The following is an 18,562-nucleotide window of genomic DNA, read 5'->3' as shown; positions in this document are numbered from 1 at the left end:
CTGAGCAAAAACCTAACGTACAGAAGCAGAAAAGGCCACGACTGTGGGCCAGGATTTCATCAAGTTCAGCCAGAGCAGCAGAAGAAGTGGAGTTATAAAACACCTTTGTCTCAATGGACTTCACAGTTTTATGGTTAGAGTTCAGGGGAAGAGTGGAGCAATGCAGCGAGTTCACATTTGTTCAGATAAAAGAAGAGGAATGACAGGTTTATAAATCAAAGCCACGGCTCTGGGAAAAAACATGAAATGATTTCTCAAGTCGGTCTGAGAAATCAAATGTTTTGGATCTAGTTGTCGGGCAGAAGACGCTTAAAAATATCAAATATCAAAAACTATAATTATATTTCAACTGATTTTCAGAGAGCCAGCACATTAGCTGACCTCTGTGTCAGTGAAAATAAATTTAAAAAAAAAATCCGTTTGCAGTTAATAAGAAAAATGTGAAGCTACAATACAGCTGTAATTACTGTGCAATAAAAACAAACTTCACGCCTGTTTCCCATCAAAATATCCCTTCCCTTTACACATACAGCTTCCCTGACCACACCCTCCACACCTCAAACCTTTAACTGCTCCATACAAATTCAAAGAAAACTGTACATTTTTGTATCCTACACTCATGGCATGGAAATGAAAGGCACACCTGTGATGGTGAATTACTGCTGTACAATGAAGAATGATTAAAGGGAAAGGCCCAATCAAACCCCACACAGGGGTGTGACAGGACAGGGACGGTCCAGTGGACTGACAGGGTGAGTGGGTTGGAGGCGGAACCTGACATCATCGCATGTCATTAAAAGCAGATAAAACAAAAGGCTCGCCCAGTGAAACCTCGGCTTCTGCAGGACAACTTGGGCTGTAGTTTCTGTTTAACAGCTATCTCGGAAATAAAAGTGACATTTTATTCCTCTCTGAATAATTCAATTGATATTTTAGCCTACACAAAAGTTTAGAGTTTACAATGGGTCAGCCATACAAACTTGAAACAAAAGTCACATTCTTGTTTTCATGGTGTAATTAAAATGACCGGCAGGTGGACAGACAACGGTTTTTAACTTCTGCCACACATGATGACATGTTCATGTTCACTGTTGTTGACAATGCTGTAAATATCAAGAGGGGGGAAAAGGTTGCCGTTGAGGCCTTGGGCCATGTGGTGGAACGGTGGTTAGTGCTTTTGCCTTATAGAAAGAAGGTCACTTGCATGATCCTGGAGGTGAACTACTGTTTATTTTGTATGGCCTTTGCAGGATCTCCTTGTGTGAGTGCATGTTCTACCTGTGTTTGCATAGGTTTAATGACCTATAACAGCTGACTGAAGTTTTTACCCATCAACACTAAGCTGGAATCTGATCTTGGCTTCCTGGTTGAGATGAAACTCTACCTAACCAGCCACAGCCACCATGGAGTGATTTGATAGCATTGTTTGATTAAATTACTCAGTCAAAGTTATTTGGGTGGGTCAGTAAAGTAGACGACTACACCTTCCATAAAAGGTGGCTTCATTCTCCAGTGAAACCTCCTGAGAGAACCCCCCCCCCCCCGTTTTTTCAGAGAGTGCAGCGGAGGAGAAACACTGAGCAGAGCTGATCTGATGTTAACTAGCACCTCACGGTTACAAGACACTGCCGTGGCACAGAACAACTACTCTGGGAGTGTCACACACAGCTGTCAGTTGGTGACGAGACACTGAGTTAGATTAGTCAAACAACTCAGCCAAACCAGTCAGTCCTGTGTCGCCCACAGACGGAGTGGGTTGTGGATTTTTGAGCCTGTTTCACACTAGGGTGACGTGCCCCCGGACTTGGGTCCGGAAGGTTTAAGGTTCGAGTCCACCAGCTGTCAAGTTACCAATGAGGTGCTCTGAGCATTGCACCGTCCCCACACAGTGGAGTGGACTGGAACAGGATGAACATAAATGTTATCTTACAACTGGCAGGGCATGGCCACTGTTCTTAAAGACAAGAAGAAATGAACCTGTGTATAATTTATAAACGGTTTAAGAATGTTTATACAGGTCCAGTTCAAACGTAACTCCAGTTTTATATCATTTATATAGTAACAGGTTCCTGCTACACAACACTGTGTATCTGCCACAGCCGATCTCATGTGATCAGCTACTTTAACACGACAATACCGTGTGACAATAATCTGAATTAAAATCTGCTGACAGACAGCAGCACAGGCTCCTGCTCAGATAGAATCGGAAGCTGACGAGATACAGAACAGATAGTGAAGGGGAAGAGCACAGGACTGTCAATGGTGAAGAGAAAACACCCAAACTCTACTTCTGATTACAGTTATTTTCTCTGCCTTGGGCTTTTATTTTATTTTATTTTTTAAAAACTCAAAGTAAGAGAACCCACTGTGCTATTTTTTCACAAGTGAAAAGTGTGAATTCGAAGCTACCATAGTGTAGTTGACTTGCAGAGATAACATTGAAGAAATACAGTGGAACCTCGAGACACGAGCACGCTTACAGACACTCGTTCACTTCACGTGTTTGTCGACTTCCATACTATAATTCTTTTGTGTATGTATTTCTCTATAGCACTAGCAAACATGTTGTTTCCACTGTTATTAGCATTAATAAGGGAGTTTTTGTAGAGGGCCAGAACAGATTTTTTTTCTCTGTTATATCTTATGGTAATAATAATTCGAAACATGAGCTTGGTCCTGGAACGGATTATGCTCGTAACCTGAGGTTCCACCTCCAACCAACACAGATTTATTACCATATGTTGTAGGTTATTTTCTATTTACACATATATAAATTTGTGGTAAAAATAAAATGAATCTGTTTAAGTGAAATGGCTTCATATGACCTCTGAGATGTCACAGAGACGCTGTCAAAAATCTACATCCTGTCTTAGAGAATTATTGTTCTATAAATATAGTACTCATTTTAATGATGAGTAAGTCACACATTAAATTATTTACAAAGCATTTACTTCAAATGTATGTTTATTCTGTAGTTTCCCTGACCTCACTGCACCCCTCCTCCCCCACTAAGAACCACTGTCTGGAGGTGACAAGTTCACCAGACTGGCTGAAGTGGAGCGTGACGAGTTTACCAACACTCCTAAAAGTCACGAAATATTAAAATGTGCCCTGGCAGCCGTTAAACATGGAGGAAAGTAAACCTGAGTGCTGACTCACCCAGACCTGCGAGGACACACCTGTGATGGAGGGGTGAGGAGTGGCAGCTCCACCTGCTCATCCTCCTCCTCCTACTCCACAGAGGAGGCTATAAGAGCCTTCTTCTGCAGCGTCAGATCACCTGCTCCTCCGCAGCCAGCTCTTCGGTCTACACTCCTGCTCAGCACAGTTCCAGCACCGGGTCACCATGAACTCCGCAGGCTCCTACCGCACTGGATTTTCCTCCCTGTCCTCGTCCTCCACTCCACTCGTGACCAGCCTCAGACGTGGCAGCAGCGTCCACGGCGGCGCAGGTGGTCGCAACGTCCGGGTCTCGTACGCCACTAACGACTTCGGCTCCGGTGTTGACCTGACGTCGATGCTTGGAGGCGGAGGACGCGAAAGTTTCTCAATGACCGGCAGCGAGAAGTTCACCATGCAGAACCTCAACGACCGCTTGGCCTCTTATCTGGAGAAGGTGCGCACCCTGGAGTCCACCAATGCCAAGCTGGAGAAGCAGATCCGGGAGTGGTACGACAAGCAGACCCCGGTGGTCCCTGACTACAGCAAGTACCAGGCCATCATCGACGACCTGCGCAGAAAGGTGACCTTTTCACCTTCATACTCCTGAAATACAAAATAAATAACAGAGTGGTCAAGTAATTCTTTTGGAGATCAAACCTGGGCCAGGAAAAATATATAAAATATAGCAACAATTCGAACTTATAAATGAATGCGTAGTCCTGTAAAATTATTTAGTATATATAAATATATATATAGAACATTTTTATTGACCTACAATGCAGATCACAGAACTCCACTACAAATAATCATTAACATAAATAATAATAAATAACTCAGATACTGATGTAACAGCGCTGTGGTTCTACCACTTCTTTATCCATCAAATTTCTTGCTAGCTAGAGTTAGTACTTGGCTAATAAAAACATTTTCATCAACTGAATAAGAAAAGGTTTGATATCCACTGTTCTTATATTTTATCTGAGTGTATATTTACATTTTAGTCTTACATAGAGAATGGCTGCAGAGTTAACAACATTTCAATATATTAAAAAAGCCAACACTGACGGATGTGCTCATAGCCTCAAAACAAGTGTCTTGACGTCATGTTATGTCAACAAACAAACATTAATATAGAGGCGTGAAGGAGGCAGAGAACAGTACCAGTACAGAAGTTAGGCTAAAACGTACCAGAGGTCAGAGGTTAATGTTCTGTGTGTCTTCTCAGAGCAAGAATGCAAAACAATACATGAATACTAAAGACATTTAAACAAGTCATAAACCTATTTTATGCTTATTCGTTTTTATTCTGCTGTTTGACTTGCAGATGACAGTAAATGATTGATGAATATTCTAGTTGTTTTCGTGGAATCATGGCATTTCTGCAAGAGCAGAAAGTGAACTGTGAATATACAGATGAAGTGAAACCTTTTTTAGAACACGAGTAGTTTTATTCTAGCTCAATGACCTCTGTCTGAAGAAAAAAAAAAGGGTCCAAAAATTGGTTATATGTTTGTGTATGTATATAAGCTCAAAATATTGTTACAAATGCAATGCAACAGGAACAGGCTCCTCGTCAAACACCTGATTTACAAGTTTAACTAAACAGCACAATCTACATTTGCTTCCGACAGTTGATGTTTTTTTTTAAACACCATTTTCATCCCACCATCATTAGAAATGAAGTACTGTATATGGTAAGGAGTAGAAAGGCCTTCGTTGTGTTCAGGATGTTAGAGTATAGAATGTTCTACGACAGATGAGTGAACAAAGAAGCCTCCAGAAGGAGCCAGACCTAAAACCATGGAGTAGAATGACACGTTCACATTTATGACTTTGCGGTGGAGATAACAGTTTATGTAAACAAACGTCATGTTACCACCTAGTGGAGACTCTTAAGGTTCTCATCATCCCACAGTTGCACAAAATGGCTCCTCCTAGCTGGTAGCACAGAAACAACAGTTGGATTCAAAATCATCTTAAGGAACCGGCTTGTTCTTGGCTGTGAAACCTGTAACTATTGAATCATAGAAGGACAAATATATATGACACATTAGTATCTCAGGCAGATGATAGAGTCTACCAATACATATACATATGTAATACCCCTTGGCCATCATTTAGGCTAAATGTTATTTTTCAATTTTATTTTTTTACTCTTTATAAATATGTACCATTCTTTGCTATACTTTTATTATTTTTTAAATGATTAAGAAATCAGACTAGCTAGCCAGCTAATTTGTAGTTATTATTATTATTATTATTTAACCTTTTTCCCTCTTGTTCCTGCTATAAATGTTAGTTCTCATAACCACAGTTAAAAATACATTTCGTTATACAGAATGTTTTGGTCCGTCAGACCATTTAACTTTTTCATTGGCTGGTTTTGTCGTCACCATAGTGACCTGATGTGGAACAAGGGTCAAAATGATTTATGGTTGAACACAATGAAGGACAGCCGGTACAAGTGGTCTCAGGTCATAACAGATAATTAATGATGAGTAATAACGCACAGTTAGTGGACGATAAACACCAGTGGCTGCAGCACTTTTGCCTTATTGACCAATGAAATGGTGTTAGTGAGTGAATACGTTGCTTGTATGGTCTTTACAGATAAGTGCTGCCACGCTGGACAATGCCAGGATGATGTTACAGATTGACAACGCCAGACTGGCAGCAGAAGACTTCAGAATAAAGTGAGTTCAAATGTCATGTCACCAACAACTCTGTGCTCCATGTGTGGGCCACGAGACACCATCACCTGCTGCATCCGTCAGCTCAGGTGGATTGGACATGTTGTCACAGTGGGTGTGTAACTGTTCACACACAGAGGAAACAAGTGCAACAGGTTTTCAGCTACTCATTTTCCTGTTAGTTCTACGAACAATGATTCAGGAACCGTTCCACCAACCTCTCTGATGCCCTTCCATCTCCGCCACACAGGTTTGAAAATGAAATGGCCATGCGCATGTCAGTGGAGACTGACATTGCTGGATTACGCAAGGTCCTGGATGAGCTGACCCTGGCCCGGTCTGAGCTGGAGATGAAGATTGAAGGCTTGAAGGAAGAGCTGGTTTACCTAAAGAAGAACCACGAGGAGGTGAGTCGTTGATGACTTTCTACAGGAGGAAACAAAAGTAACATGACCCACTATTTTAGCCACAGTTCCTGGATCAGGGAGATTCAAGTCGTGTATTTACTCAGCTCTACTTAAAAAACATGTTGCCTCTTCCCTTTGTAAAACAAAAAGAAACACTGAGTTCCTTTCAAATGTCTGCTCACCTACAGGTTTTTGTAGCAAAACATGTGTTTTGGTCTCAGCAGTGTACCCAGCCTTCTGGCACTAAAGAGACTGAACCACTGGAACTGAGTTTGGAATAACTGGGAAATGTTTAGTTGTTAACACATTAATATATAATTGTCTTTAGATATTAAACATTAGCAAAACAGAAATAAAGAACAAATGTTTTGTTCCATCCCTCCAGCTTTACTAACTAGATCATCTGATCATGTTGTTTTCACAACATCTAAGGTAGTAATGTCTCCTCACCTCACGCTCCCTGTCGTTCTGGGCCTTAATTTCTGTTGAAGGCTCATTTATCCAAGACAGGAAATGCAGCAGTGAAACTAGATTAGATAAAATGTGTCACAATGGATAAATGAATGTTACAATTTGTTTCCATTTCTTTGGTGATAATGATGCTGCTGAGTGGCCATCATGTCTTTGTGCCTCTCATTTCTGACCATCTTATCATTTGTTCCGACAGGAGATGGCAGCATTGCGTAACCAAGTCAATTCCAGTTCTGTCAATGTGGAGGTGGATGCCAGTCCTCAGGAAGACATGTCAAGGATCTTGAATGGCATTAGAACTCAGTATGAGAACATTGCTGAGAAGAACCGCAAAGAAATGGAAGCCTGGTACAAGGTCAAGGTGAGGAGGGACACAGGGCGATGTCCCTACAGCCGTGGTTTTAATAATCACCGTCTTTTTTGGAACATTGAATGTCACTTTCAATGGTCAACAGTTTGACGAACTTAACAAGCAAGTTGCCACCAGCACGGAGAACCTCCAGAGCTACCGGAGTGAGATCAACGAGCTGAAGCGCACCCTGCAGTCACTGCAGATCGAGCTGCAGTCTCAGCTCAACCTGGTAACGATGACCCCACCACTGTTTTCAAACATTAATCACATATCAATGTGATGTATCGTACGGCCGAGAAGAATCAAAAAAGAACCCCACTCCACTTGTCTTCTTTTTTCCATCTCCAGAAATCAGCCATAGAAGGCACACTGGCAGAGACAGAGTCCCGCTACCAGCTGCAGCTCAACCAGCTCCAGGGCATCGTCAACACCATGGAGGAGGAGCTGAGCAGGGTCAGGGCCGACATCGCCCGGCAGTCCTCAGACTACCAGGTGCTGCTGGACATTAAGACGAGGCTGGAGATGGAGATCGCTGAGTATAGAAGGCTGCTGGATGGAGAGGATCTGAGGTAACGGTCTGGAAACGCTCTTTCTGATATGGATGTCGGTATGATTATAAAACCGTCTTCTTTTTTACCTTTTGTGTCTTCAGCAAATCCTTCGTCACCACTGTAGAAAAGACAGAGACCCAACGTATGTCCATGTTAACTTGGTATTTTAAAAGATGATTTCTGAACAAAATAAATGATAATTTTTATGATGAATCTTTCTGAAATGTTCAACAGCTCAAGTAGTGAAGAAGCAGAGGAGGACGTTGGTGATTGAGGAGATTGTCAACGGAAGAGTGGTGTCACGCTCAGAAGATGTGGAGATGCTCAAGTAGTAGACCAACTACATAGGAATGATCTGGATCAAAACATACCTTTTTAAAAGATAAATATCTATTAAATGAAAAGAATAAAATCTAATTTGTTGTGTTTACAAAATTGCAAAATCTGTACAAGTGTCTTTGCAGCATTACTCACTGTTTTAAGATTAAGATTTGAATTGATACTAATTGAAAATGACATTGTCATGCAATAAACCAATTTCTAATGACAATAGTACAGAAAAATTCAACTGTACTTCAGGGTGTGGTGACACCGTGGGCCGTCACATGATAATGCCTTTGCTGGAGATTTTGGTTTTATCAAACTAGGTTGTGGCCAAAGTTACAACATTAAAAAAAAAGAAAAACAGGAACATATATCATCGTGTTGTCAGTTCTGGAACTGTTAGAACCTAAAGTAATTTGACATAATCATTCCGTTCAGGATTGTTTACTCTCTGACCACTGGGTTAAATGCATGCACACAGGACAGTGACATGAGAGAGATGAAACCTCATTGTCATAGTCTGTCTTTTTACAGTTATGGAATGTTTGGGCTTTTTATTGCTGTAATGTTTGTTTTAGCTTTGCTACATCTGGTATTTGAATTTATTGCAGTTGATATGGAGAGGTTACCTTTCAATTAAATGTATCAAATCTTTGTTTAGTTTGTGAACTCTGCTGGTATTATTTCAAACAATAAAAGTGATGAGAATGAGGAAAGATTGGTTCTATCTGTAGGTTCTGTTGGTTTAAGGCAGTTTTTGGCTTTCTGTAGTAAATGTCCTACAATCTTTTGTAAACAACAACGAAAATAAAATAAAATTTAGAAAAACTTACATTTATAGAGCGTTTCCCTCACCTTATTTATCCTTGTCATTGACAGCAGCGCGGTCTAAAAGACAGAACACTGTTCTGTTTGTTACCAGAGTGGACAGAACCAGGAATTAGAAGATCCAAGAGTAAATCGTTTGTTCTCAAACTATACATGCGTGTCAATGTTAGTACTTGGGCTCCCTCTAGTGGTAGGCGGACGGAATCTTATTCTGAGAAGTTTTCAGTGAGTGACTTTCAGTTAAGTGGCGCTTTGGCCCAGAGGACTCACCACCCGCAGGAAGGTTTGGAGGGTTGGTAGGGTGCAGTGTGATAAAATCACATTAAGAACACATCTAGACAACAGAAGTTAAGGTGATAATACTCCCTTATCAATCACCTAAAACTGTACAGTATCATTTACTCGGCAAGTCAGCCAAGGAAGTAATTAATTTAACAGTTTATTATTTAAAATATTTAAAATGCGATTTTTTTGTTTGTTAACTTATTCCTCCTTTTGCCCTTCTCTCACTCTCTCTCTCATCTTCTCTCTCTTTTTCTCATATATATATACCTGTATATACAGATAATTTATTAATTTTGTTATTTCCTTTTGATAGCCTAAAGTCAATTACTCACGCAAACACGTGACGTCACGGGACTGGCTTACGCCTCGTTCTTGATAAACGCGGATGAAGGTGCAGGCCATTATTATTTGGACGTCGTTGATTTGAACTTATTCACCACCTTAGGAACTACAGGTAACTAGAAGACATTTTACTTGAAGTATCCGTGTCAGTACTTTTGTATTTACTGCCCTCCGTCTTATTCTTCTTATATATAGTGTTCACATTATGGAGGCCAGTTTTATTAGAAATGACGTCTAATCGAGCGTCGGGACAGACGTTTGTCTACCGTGAGACAAAATTAACGACACGAACTGCTCTAGGAAAAAACAAGCTGTGTGATATTTAGACGCTTATATTTATTTTCAGAAAAATGTACGTAAATTAAAACAGCAAAACTTAAGTTTCGTTTTTAGTGGTCTCTCGCGATGTTTTCTTTCTGCGTCGCAGACTCGCCATGGCGGGGCGAAGACCTGCGCTTTCAGAATCAGAGAAAATAAAATACTACTAACAAATCGCTTATCCTAAAGTGTAATATATTTACGTAAATTTATTTACTTATTTATTTGTATTGACAGGACAGGAGGCGACGGTCGGTTTTGGGTTCCGCGTGAGTTTGTGCTTTCTCCTTCACCGTACTTCGTAATTTAGGCTTTTGCTGCGGCATAAAAACAGCACAACGTTAGGTTCAAATATAATGAGTCCACTAGTAGTAATAGTTGTATTACTTACTTTAACAAGTTATGTGCCACAAATGACTATTCACGCCACCCTTCTCTGTTATGTGCCCGAAGTTGTTATTGTTATTTGGTTCCCTTCTTTTGCATGAGTCTAGCTTGCTGATGTCAACATTTTTACACTCAATATTTTTACGTTATCGTTACCCTGCTGCACAGTGGGCCTGTGCGCCGCAATATCGATACTGAGGTTAATGTTGACGTCCATGTTTGATTTGACTTACCTCAGGTCCTGAGAATCAGGTCAAATGAATCAAAATTAAAGAACTTTAGCTGGTGTACTTAAGCATTTAAAAATGGTATAGAATGGGTTGTTATATATACATATATATTATATTAATATTTAAATATATATGTTTATGGATCATGCAATCTTTGATGGGTAAAATAAATCTGATGAATCCTTTAAATAACTATGTAATAGTGAACTCCTAGAATAAAGAGTGACTTAAAAAGAAAATAACAGGTGTAAAATGAACACTTTCCTTTTTGAAGTTTCTAAAACACTATTGCACCCAATGTCAAAGATCCCAACTCACACATTCTAATATCTGTGTTGCAGCCTAGTCTCAGGTGTCGTCATGGCTGCAGTAGAAGACGCCAACATGGATCTGATGAATCTGGAGGAGGAGCTGACCTGCAGCATCTGTCTGAGCACCTTTGAATGCCCGGTAACAATCCCCTGTGGTCACAACTTCTGCCACAACTGTCTGTTCACTTCCTGGACCGACAGCTCCTTGACCTACAGCTGTCCTCAGTGTCGCACTGAGTTTCCCACCAAACCAGAGCTGAGGAAGAACACAGTTCTCTGCACCGTGGTGGAGACATTCAACCTGAAGTCTACTGGCAGCCAGCTGAACCTCTACGAAGAGGAGAGTAAAGAAGAAGTCCAGGAGGTGGAGGAGAAGGAAGAAGAGACCATCATCCGCTGCGACACCTGTATGTTAGCAGAGGCGTGTCGTACCTGTCTCACCTGTATGGCCTCGTTCTGTGAGGAGCACCTGCGCCCCCACAAGGAAAACCCAATTTTCCGTCCCCATCAGCTGACGGAGCCTGTTGGTGACCTCCTGGAGCGCATCTGTACAGACCACCACAAGCTGATGGAGCTTTTCTGCACCCAGCACAACACTCCTGTCTGCAGCTTCTGCCTGCAACAAAACCACAAAGGCTGCTCCTTCACTTCGCCCGAGGAGCAGAGGATGCTCAAGGAGGTCTGTCTATTTCTGAGAAATTTGGCAAATCTTGTGATTGTGTTCCCTTGTGGAATGTACGCATGTGTTTAGTGTGGTTATGTGATTTCTGCACTGTAAAATGTCTGCTTACAGTCCGACCTGAGAGCAAAGCTGGATTTGCTGGATGTAAAGATAATGAAAAACGAAGCTTGTATAAGTCAGATGACAGAGATCCAGGACACGCTGAAGGTAATGAAACCAACTGTAACTGCACTTTGTCTCTGTTCTAACAGCACAAGTAGGAAAATACTTTTATGATAACTCTGCCTTGTTGAACTCAGGAAGCAGCGGACAGCAAGAAGAACGCCCTGACAGCTGCATACGAGCAGCTACATGACATGTTGACCCAAGAGGAGAATGCTGCTCTGCAGGCTGTCGATGCAGAGATGCACAACGGTCAGATTAAACTTAAAACCCTCATGAAGAAGTTTTCTCAGAACGTTACCAACATGAATAAGGCCAAGAAGTCCATCCACAGTCTGCTCAGCCGGACCCAGACACTGGACTTCCTTCAGGTAAGGTCACAGAGACAAACGACAAATATATTACTGCTGATATGAAGGAAAATATTTAAAAAAAACAATAATGCACAAATTCTTTATATGAATTGTATAAATATTTTTTAGAAAACTGTGCTTTAGATTTTAAAGATGTGTGGATTCTTTCCTGACAGGTTTCATGTGAATTACCTGCCGCTGTCAAATTTGAACCCTACAGCCCTCGAATCAACCTGAACTCCAGCACAGTGATGGCCTACCAGGCCTTCCCTGCAGCTTTAAAGGAGTCTCTGACTGAGGTGTTCAAACAGCCTGTGGAGAGCAGACAGCTGCTGCTCAGACAAGGTGGACAGGGAGGAGGGGGTTAAGAATAATACTGACTACAGTCCAGGGTTGTCTCAATCCCATTATTTACAAACCCATATGAGTACAAGTACATTCATTTTTGGACTCGCCGATACAAAGTACCAATGCTGATGCCTCTTTAGCTTGGGTTTTAAGAACTTCATGACAAAATAAACAAGATTCCTTCTCTCGTAGGTCGGTCTGCAGAGCCTCAAGACAAGTCTGAACAGTCTCGACCTCCACACTCCCACAGCCCAGCTCCTGACGCACAGCCCAAAGCTGCAGGCACCAAGAAGAAGAAGCCACAGAGTGAGAAGAGTAAGTTTGAATGAGTTGGAGTCAAAGCAATGTCACATCAACGTTTGAAGTCTAGTAAACAGTTACAAGTAGCACACAGGAAGTCAGGTCCCATCACATGATACCATATAAACAAACAGGAAGAGGAGGAGACTGATTTCTCTGTCTTTCTTGTCATTAAATGTCATTAAAGCCCCATCTGGTGGTGGTCAAAGGGTAGTTTAAATGAGTGAAGGATAATAGCTGAGGACATGCAGTCAGTTCTCTTTCGTCTCTTTGAACAACCCTTTGTTCTTGTCCTTTGCAGAACCTGCAGACATTCCTCCAAATGTAACATCTGCTGAACAGAGGAGTCACCTCCTGAAGTGTACGTTCATGATTGAACCGCTTTACTGTCGCCAAACAAACGTCTTCTGATGACCGTTCTGCTCTGTCTTTTCAGATGGAACTGTGTTGACCTTTGACCCAAAAACGGTCCACAAACGCATCACACTGACTGAGCAGTTTACCAAAGCTACCGTGTCAGAGGAGATGGCAAACTACCCCAACTACATTCAGCGCTTCACTGTCTGCTCTCAGGTGCTTGCCTCAAAGGCTTTCTCTAAAGGGCGCCACTACTGGGAAATCCGGCTGAGCTGCAACAACTTCATTGGCCTAGGTCTGGCTCTTGGCAGCATTGATCGTAAAGGGCCCAACAGTCGCCTGGGCCGCAACGCCCAGTCCTGGTGTGTGGAGTGGTTCAATGTGAAACTGTCAGCCTGGCACAACAGCATGGAGGTGGTCCTGCAAAACCCCAGCCCGAAGCGCGTAGGTGTGCTGCTGGACTGTGATGCTGGAAAGGCCACCTTCTATAAGGTGGCTGAGATGGCGTATCCATTCTTCACCTTTGACATTCCCATCACCGAGGCAGTGTACCCAGCCTTCTGGCTTTTCTCAAGTAGTTCCTCCCTCTCTCTGTGCAAGCTGCAGCAATGAGAACATGTTCATTCAACACACACACACACACACACACTGGGTCACGTTACTGTATGACATGATGTAAAACATGCCAGTACAACTTTTTTGTAAAAGACTAATGAAACATGCCTTAATTCCAGGCTGATGACTTTTGTTCTTGATGAAATGGTAAAACATGACCCCACCTAAATGTCAGCACTGTTGCCTATGGTAACTGTACTTGTACTGGTGGATTCACCCACTCACTGGGTCAGAATCATTGATCAGGTCCACATGTCACTCAGAGCCTGACTTCAGTGTTTGTTGTGTTCAGGGAGTTAGCAGGTATATCCATGTGTTTGTATTATATTAATAACACCTCCGAGCTACAAATGAACTAATCAAATATACTGTTTACTTTGGGGTTCAGCTTCTCTGTGTGGAGTCAAAATTTGATTGACATGTGACATCACACCTGACTGAGGTTTTGGTGAATGTTGTTCAAATGTTTCTATTGGTGCCAGACTGGCTGGAACACCAACAGTTTGATCGTGTGTGTGTGAGACAGCGAAGCATTAATCTGCGATTCTGCTCAATCTTTCTGCTCAATCACATGTCGTTAACTAATTAAAAACAAAAAGCATGACTCTGCATTCTTTTTCCTAGGGCTGTAATCAACCAACAAGAAAGTCTTTTGGGGGGGGGGAGGGGAGGGGATGCACCGTGCCTGGTAGCCTTGTCTGCTTAAATAATTATAAACATAAAGACTAGTAGTTTATTTGCTTTCTACTGTCAGGTCTAGAATTCAACAACAACAACAGTCGCAACAAGAACAAGGGAAACTGACAGGAAGGGTTTATTTGACAGGTCAACACCAAACCAACAGGACAAATGTCTTTGACATATTGCCAGGTCACTGAAGCCATGACAGTGACCAGTGTGCACTGTGACCCCATGTGCACATCATCAATGTACAGGTAACATGCACAGGTCCAGATAAGGGTCTGGGTTGTGGAGCCTCTTGATTGTGCTGGGATCCACAGGCTGCAGCCTCACAGGCGACGGTTTGTTTCTCCTCAGCAGGACCGGCTTGGCGATGCAGGGAGACACTGTGATTTCTGGACAGAAGTGGACGCAAATGAGTCAGTACTACTGCGCTGTGACACAGTGACCTGTAAGAATCTTCATCTCTCTTTTCCGGAGACATTCAATACCGTCTGGCTGTGGAGCCTGAGGTCTGTTCTGTTCCATCTTTTGTTGTGAACATTTTATTACAAAAACAAGGTCAATCAAGGTAATCAAGACAGTGGTCCTGAAATTGTGGCCCACAGTCTTCATCTGGCCCGGAAGCTGCTGTAAAAGGTCCTAATGGACTCTAGTGGATTTTTATTTGATCCTTACTGTATGTTATTGTTTTTACAGACAGTACATGAGTGCTAACCACATGTTCACACTTCTACCTGCACACGTCTCAGATTTAGTGCCAGCTTGGCGGATCCATGGATGCTGCATGGCCTCCGCTGGTGTCATCCTCTTCAGTGGGTCGTACCTAAACACACCGATCCAGCCACAAACAGGACATTTTATACCAGAAAATTGAAATAAAAACTGCTTTTCTGGATTTTTAGGCTTAAACAAAGGTCTGTGAGCCCTAGGAGCTCCATGCAGATAGAGAAAAGTTTTTTTTAACAGTGAAATACGTGTGTACATGTTTAGACACTTACTCGAGGCAACGTTTGATAAAATTGACAAAGTAGTCGTTGGTTGAATTCAACCGTCTGGTCAGATTGGTCCTGTGACTTATGATGTGTTCAATCTTCAGAGGGATTCCTCCGTTATCTGCAATCAAATTTCACTTCAGGTTTAGATTTAATTTAAAAAAAAAAGTCACTACTTTATACGACAGACAATAAGTGATGCAAAAAAATAAAGGACAAAGTTTTTTTTTTCTCACCAAAGAACATGTTTTTCCTCGGAGCGTTGACCAGTTGGGCTGCAGGAGGGAGACCCAGCACCTGGTCCAGTCCACATCACATCAGTTAAACAGTCACATTATTTGGTTAGAACAACGACAGCAACATTTGACAGGATGATAATCACCTCCATGATACAGTCAAACTGGTGGACAAAGTTATGTCCCGCAAACAGACGGTGGCCCAGGTAGACCTCTGCTATGGTGCAGCCCAGGCTCCACATGTCGGCCGCTGGACCGCAGCTCTTTCCCAGCAGCACCTCTGGGGAGGCGTAGTTAACTGTGAACGTGATGGGTTTACCTGTGGACAAGGACCAGAACAGGACGTTCAAATGTTTAGTCGTAAAACCGACACGTCTCCAGTTTTATGACATCATGTGACCCACATCCATTTCTTGTTCACAGCCAGTGTTTATGGCCATATTTTCCTTTTTAAATATTTGCAGACAAAAACTCAAAAGTTACAAATCTTTCAGGTTAAACTCACTTGTCGTTTCCACAAAGTAACTCCCACCAAAGTCGCCGACGGCTGCGTGTTTTTCTTCATTCTTTTTGTAAAGTAAAATATTGACCTAGAAAAGAGCAGGCACAGAAGAACAGAAGAAATATTTATGTACATTTGCTTTATATTAACAAATGACCCATAAATATGGGACACAATGTTCTGTGTGTGGAATGGATGGGCATCGTGGAAAGTGAGAATTTGAATTATTTCAAAAAATATAACTGGACATTAAAAACTCAGTGGTTTCTTTTTTAAGCCAGGAAACAACTTCAGATTAAACTTCTTCAATCAGCTGGTTCCCACCGGTTTGAGGTCACTGTGGACGATGCCGTTGTTTTTAAGCAGCTGCAGACAGGTCAGCATGTCCATCGTGTATTTCCTCAGCTCCTCGTCACTGATCTTGTATTTGGAAGAGGATCTCAGGGCTTGACGAAGATCTTTTCTGGATAAAAAAACAAAAAAAGACGACAACCAGCTTTGACTAGCACTGTTAGCTCTGCAGGCCACACAGACAAGTCAAAGTTTATTTCTAAAGCACATGACAGTTGACCAATGTGCAAATGCAAAAAACACAAGCCCTTCATCGGCATTAAATCAATAATAAAAACCACAACAAGAAGAATCACACAGTACTTTTCTTCTTGTTAAAAATGTGACCCGTTGGCCTGAACTTACCCCAGGAGTTCAAAAGTGATGCAGAGGTGACTGCGGAAATAAAAGTTCTCCTTCATGTGGACGATGTTTGCCATTTTGTTGTGGTCCGACTTCCCCAGGGCCTTCAACATGTTGACCTCGGCCCTGCCCACCTGATGAATCCTGCAAACACGGCACGACAGACAGGACAGTGTGACAGCGACAGTTCATTGTTCAGGTGGTTCTGACCCACACACCAGCAAAACAACCTGTGAGTAAATGACCCTGCTCCAAACTGAGTCTGTTCTAAACAGTCCCAGACACCTGTCCACATCAGGCTGAAGCACTGATGGAGGATGAAGAAGATGACATGGTAAAAAGCTAGAAGACATTTAATCCATTCATGAGTTAGTTAGATCAGAGTAGGGGGCAAGTGCTGCCCCCTCAGGGCGCTCACAGTTATCACATGGGATGCACATTTGAAACCATAGCTATGAACTTGTCGATCTAAGGGTGCGCCACAATTTCATCTTCTTAAGGGGGCGCTGCAGCAACCGCCACTAGCTCATGTTGTACCTGTCACTGTTTCGAATGATCTTGACTGCCACGTGTTCTTTGGACTTGTGGTCCATGCATTTGAGGACCTGTCCAGAGGAGCCCTCTCCGAGCACCTTCAGTATTTGAAAGCGGTAGGCCAAGTGGTCGTTGATGAACTGAGGGTGAAAACACAAAGTTATTTACTTACTTATTTACTTAAAATCCTTCATTTATCCTGGAATCATCAGCACTCACTGCTCTGTAGTATCCTTCCTTGGTGTCGAAGCCGTACTTGGCCACCTGACCGTGAACCTTGACCAACTTCTCTCCCATGTACCACACCTGTCTGTAGTGCTTGATCTCGTCCAGCTCGTAATCTGTCAGAAACTGCCGGAGGTAATTCTGTCGGCCCTTGGAGACCGGGGGCAGATCAGCTTGCTGACCTTTGCTACTATAGAGTGGGCACTTGCTGATTGGTGGTAACGTAGTATTCTTACATGGGCTGGGCCCCCGCAGATACTCCTGTTGGCCCTTGGGGACAGTGGGCGGCAGAGCTCGTTGACTTCTGCTGGTATACTGTGGGGACTTGCTGATTGGTGGCAACAACAGATGCTTGGAGGGGCTGGACCTGGAGCCTGGAGCGTGCTCCTGACGGCCCTTACTGATGGGCGGAAGGACGGCTCTTTGACTTTTAGCACCGAGCTGCAGGTACGGCCAGACTGGAGGAAACATCGTATGTTTAGACTGGTTGGGTCTATGTGGGTTGTCCTGTCTGCCCTTGGCCACAGGTGGCAGCAGAGCCTGCTGGCTGTAGGTGTGAGTTACACTCAGGTCATCCCTGCCCGAGTAAGTCAACAACGCCAACATGGTGGATGTCAACTGGCGTAAAAACACAGCTGCCGACAAAACAAGTGTCCGCTGATACACATGAATGACCAGCCCAGGAAAAGAATGGACTCTAATGGAGGACATGTGCAGTTAGATGCCAACAAGCACATAGAAGGACTCTGATCCTTTGAAGTGAACAGCAGAGAGAATCTTTAAAAGTTGTTTCCTCTTTGATAAAGTCAAGAAAGAGCAGAAGGAGTCCAGCTGTAGGAGGAAGGAGACAAGGAAGTCACAGTCTCCTTGGTTTTTATTTATAAACCTTTTTTCTTATTATACTCACTGTGTGCTAAAGTCAGGTTTTCACAGACTTATGTAGCGCTCATCTTAAGTATAGCGCCCTCCTCCTGTCTTTAAGGAACTGTAACAGATATTAATCTAAAGCAGTATAAATTGGCAGAACAAACTGTTTTGTAAATAAAACACAGAGAGTCACCTGATTTAGATAAGAAAATATTTATGGATGTCATTAAAATTAAAAATATTCCTCAGTTACATTCAACCTCGATGACATGTTTTATTTGAGAAAGGATGATCAGTTCCTGATTGTTTCCAGATAAATCTTTGTCTCTGCCAGGAGCAGTTTTATTGACACGC

The 18,562-nt window shown here is 42.5% G+C and overlaps 4 protein-coding genes and 2 long non-coding RNA genes across 13 annotated transcripts in view; 2 read left to right on the top strand and 4 right to left on the bottom strand.

Moving 5' to 3' along the window:
- The window catches only part of krt222 (keratin 222), a 23,055-nt gene extending 19,737 nt beyond the window's left edge, over window positions 1-3,318 (bottom strand). The window contains exon 1 of one of the 2 annotated variants that reach the window (XM_025058642.1): window positions 3,180-3,318. The gene's annotated coding sequence lies outside the window, so the exon portion shown is untranslated. Of the gene's footprint in view, window positions 1-3,159 lie in introns of both variants that reach the window. The other variant, XM_025058643.1, reaches the window with a different exon arrangement.
- Window positions 3,316-8,784, top strand: LOC103384231 (keratin, type I cytoskeletal 17-like). Its single transcript, XM_008317666.3, has 8 exons — window positions 3,316-3,742; window positions 5,773-5,855; window positions 6,103-6,259; window positions 6,927-7,091; window positions 7,186-7,311; window positions 7,431-7,651; window positions 7,735-7,775; window positions 7,868-8,784. The coding sequence occupies exons 1-8, from the start codon at window positions 3,347-3,349 to the stop codon at window positions 7,963-7,965; spliced, it is 1,287 nt and encodes a 428-aa protein (XP_008315888.1). The 5' UTR covers window positions 3,316-3,346; the 3' UTR covers window positions 7,966-8,784.
- On the bottom strand, window positions 3,630-6,928 carry LOC112487488 (uncharacterized). Of its 5 annotated transcripts, none has more exons than XR_003050614.1 (4): window positions 6,710-6,928; window positions 6,071-6,238; window positions 5,042-5,975; window positions 3,630-3,765 (listed from the first exon to the last, which is right to left on the bottom strand). It is a non-coding gene; the product is annotated as an uncharacterized LOC112487488 (long non-coding RNA). The 5 variants fall into 5 exon arrangements; XR_003050615.1 differs by having other exon boundaries at window positions 3,641-3,765; window positions 5,039-5,975; XR_003050613.1 differs by lacking the exon at window positions 3,630-3,765 and adding an exon at window positions 3,793-4,954.
- Window positions 7,615-10,682, bottom strand: LOC112487489 (uncharacterized). The gene is made up of 3 exons (XR_003050617.1): window positions 10,122-10,682; window positions 8,813-9,119; window positions 7,615-7,751 (listed from the first exon to the last, which is right to left on the bottom strand). It is a non-coding gene; the product is annotated as an uncharacterized LOC112487489 (long non-coding RNA).
- trim25 (tripartite motif containing 25) lies at window positions 9,025-14,079 on the top strand. Of its 3 annotated transcripts, XM_025058640.1 has the most exons (9): window positions 9,025-9,138; window positions 9,384-9,524; window positions 10,689-11,337; window positions 11,452-11,547; window positions 11,640-11,873; window positions 12,032-12,200; window positions 12,396-12,518; window positions 12,805-12,864; window positions 12,940-14,079. In XM_025058640.1, the coding sequence occupies exons 3-9, from the start codon at window positions 10,708-10,710 to the stop codon at window positions 13,470-13,472; spliced, it is 1,845 nt and encodes a 614-aa protein (XP_024914408.1). In that variant the 5' UTR covers window positions 9,025-9,138; window positions 9,384-9,524; window positions 10,689-10,707; the 3' UTR covers window positions 13,473-14,079. The 3 variants fall into 3 exon arrangements, with proteins under 3 accessions (XP_024914408.1, XP_008315889.1, XP_008315890.1); XM_008317667.2 differs by lacking the exon at window positions 9,025-9,138 and having other exon boundaries at window positions 9,376-9,524; XM_008317668.3 differs by lacking the exons at window positions 9,025-9,138; window positions 9,384-9,524 and adding an exon at window positions 9,833-9,999.
- Window positions 14,080-14,270: 191 nt separating this feature from the next.
- Window positions 14,271-18,260, bottom strand: LOC103384233 (dual specificity tyrosine-phosphorylation-regulated kinase 4-like). The gene is made up of 10 exons (XM_008317670.3): window positions 17,336-18,260; window positions 17,120-17,256; window positions 16,586-16,726; window positions 16,214-16,352; window positions 15,893-15,977; window positions 15,534-15,706; window positions 15,388-15,448; window positions 15,158-15,272; window positions 14,894-14,982; window positions 14,271-14,551 (listed from the first exon to the last, which is right to left on the bottom strand). Exons 1-10 carry the CDS (start codon window positions 18,050-18,052, stop codon window positions 14,400-14,402), a joined length of 1,809 nt encoding a protein of 602 aa, XP_008315892.1. The 5' UTR covers window positions 18,053-18,260; the 3' UTR covers window positions 14,271-14,399.
- Window positions 18,261-18,562: the final 302 nt, after the last annotated feature.

The sequence above is a fragment of the Cynoglossus semilaevis genome, chromosome 9, assembly GCF_000523025.1.
Source record: "Cynoglossus semilaevis isolate Cse_v1.0 chromosome 9, Cse_v1.0, whole genome shotgun sequence".
NCBI lineage: Eukaryota > Metazoa > Chordata > Actinopteri > Pleuronectiformes > Cynoglossidae > Cynoglossus > Cynoglossus semilaevis.
This window is presented reverse-complemented; position numbering and strand designations above follow the sequence as displayed.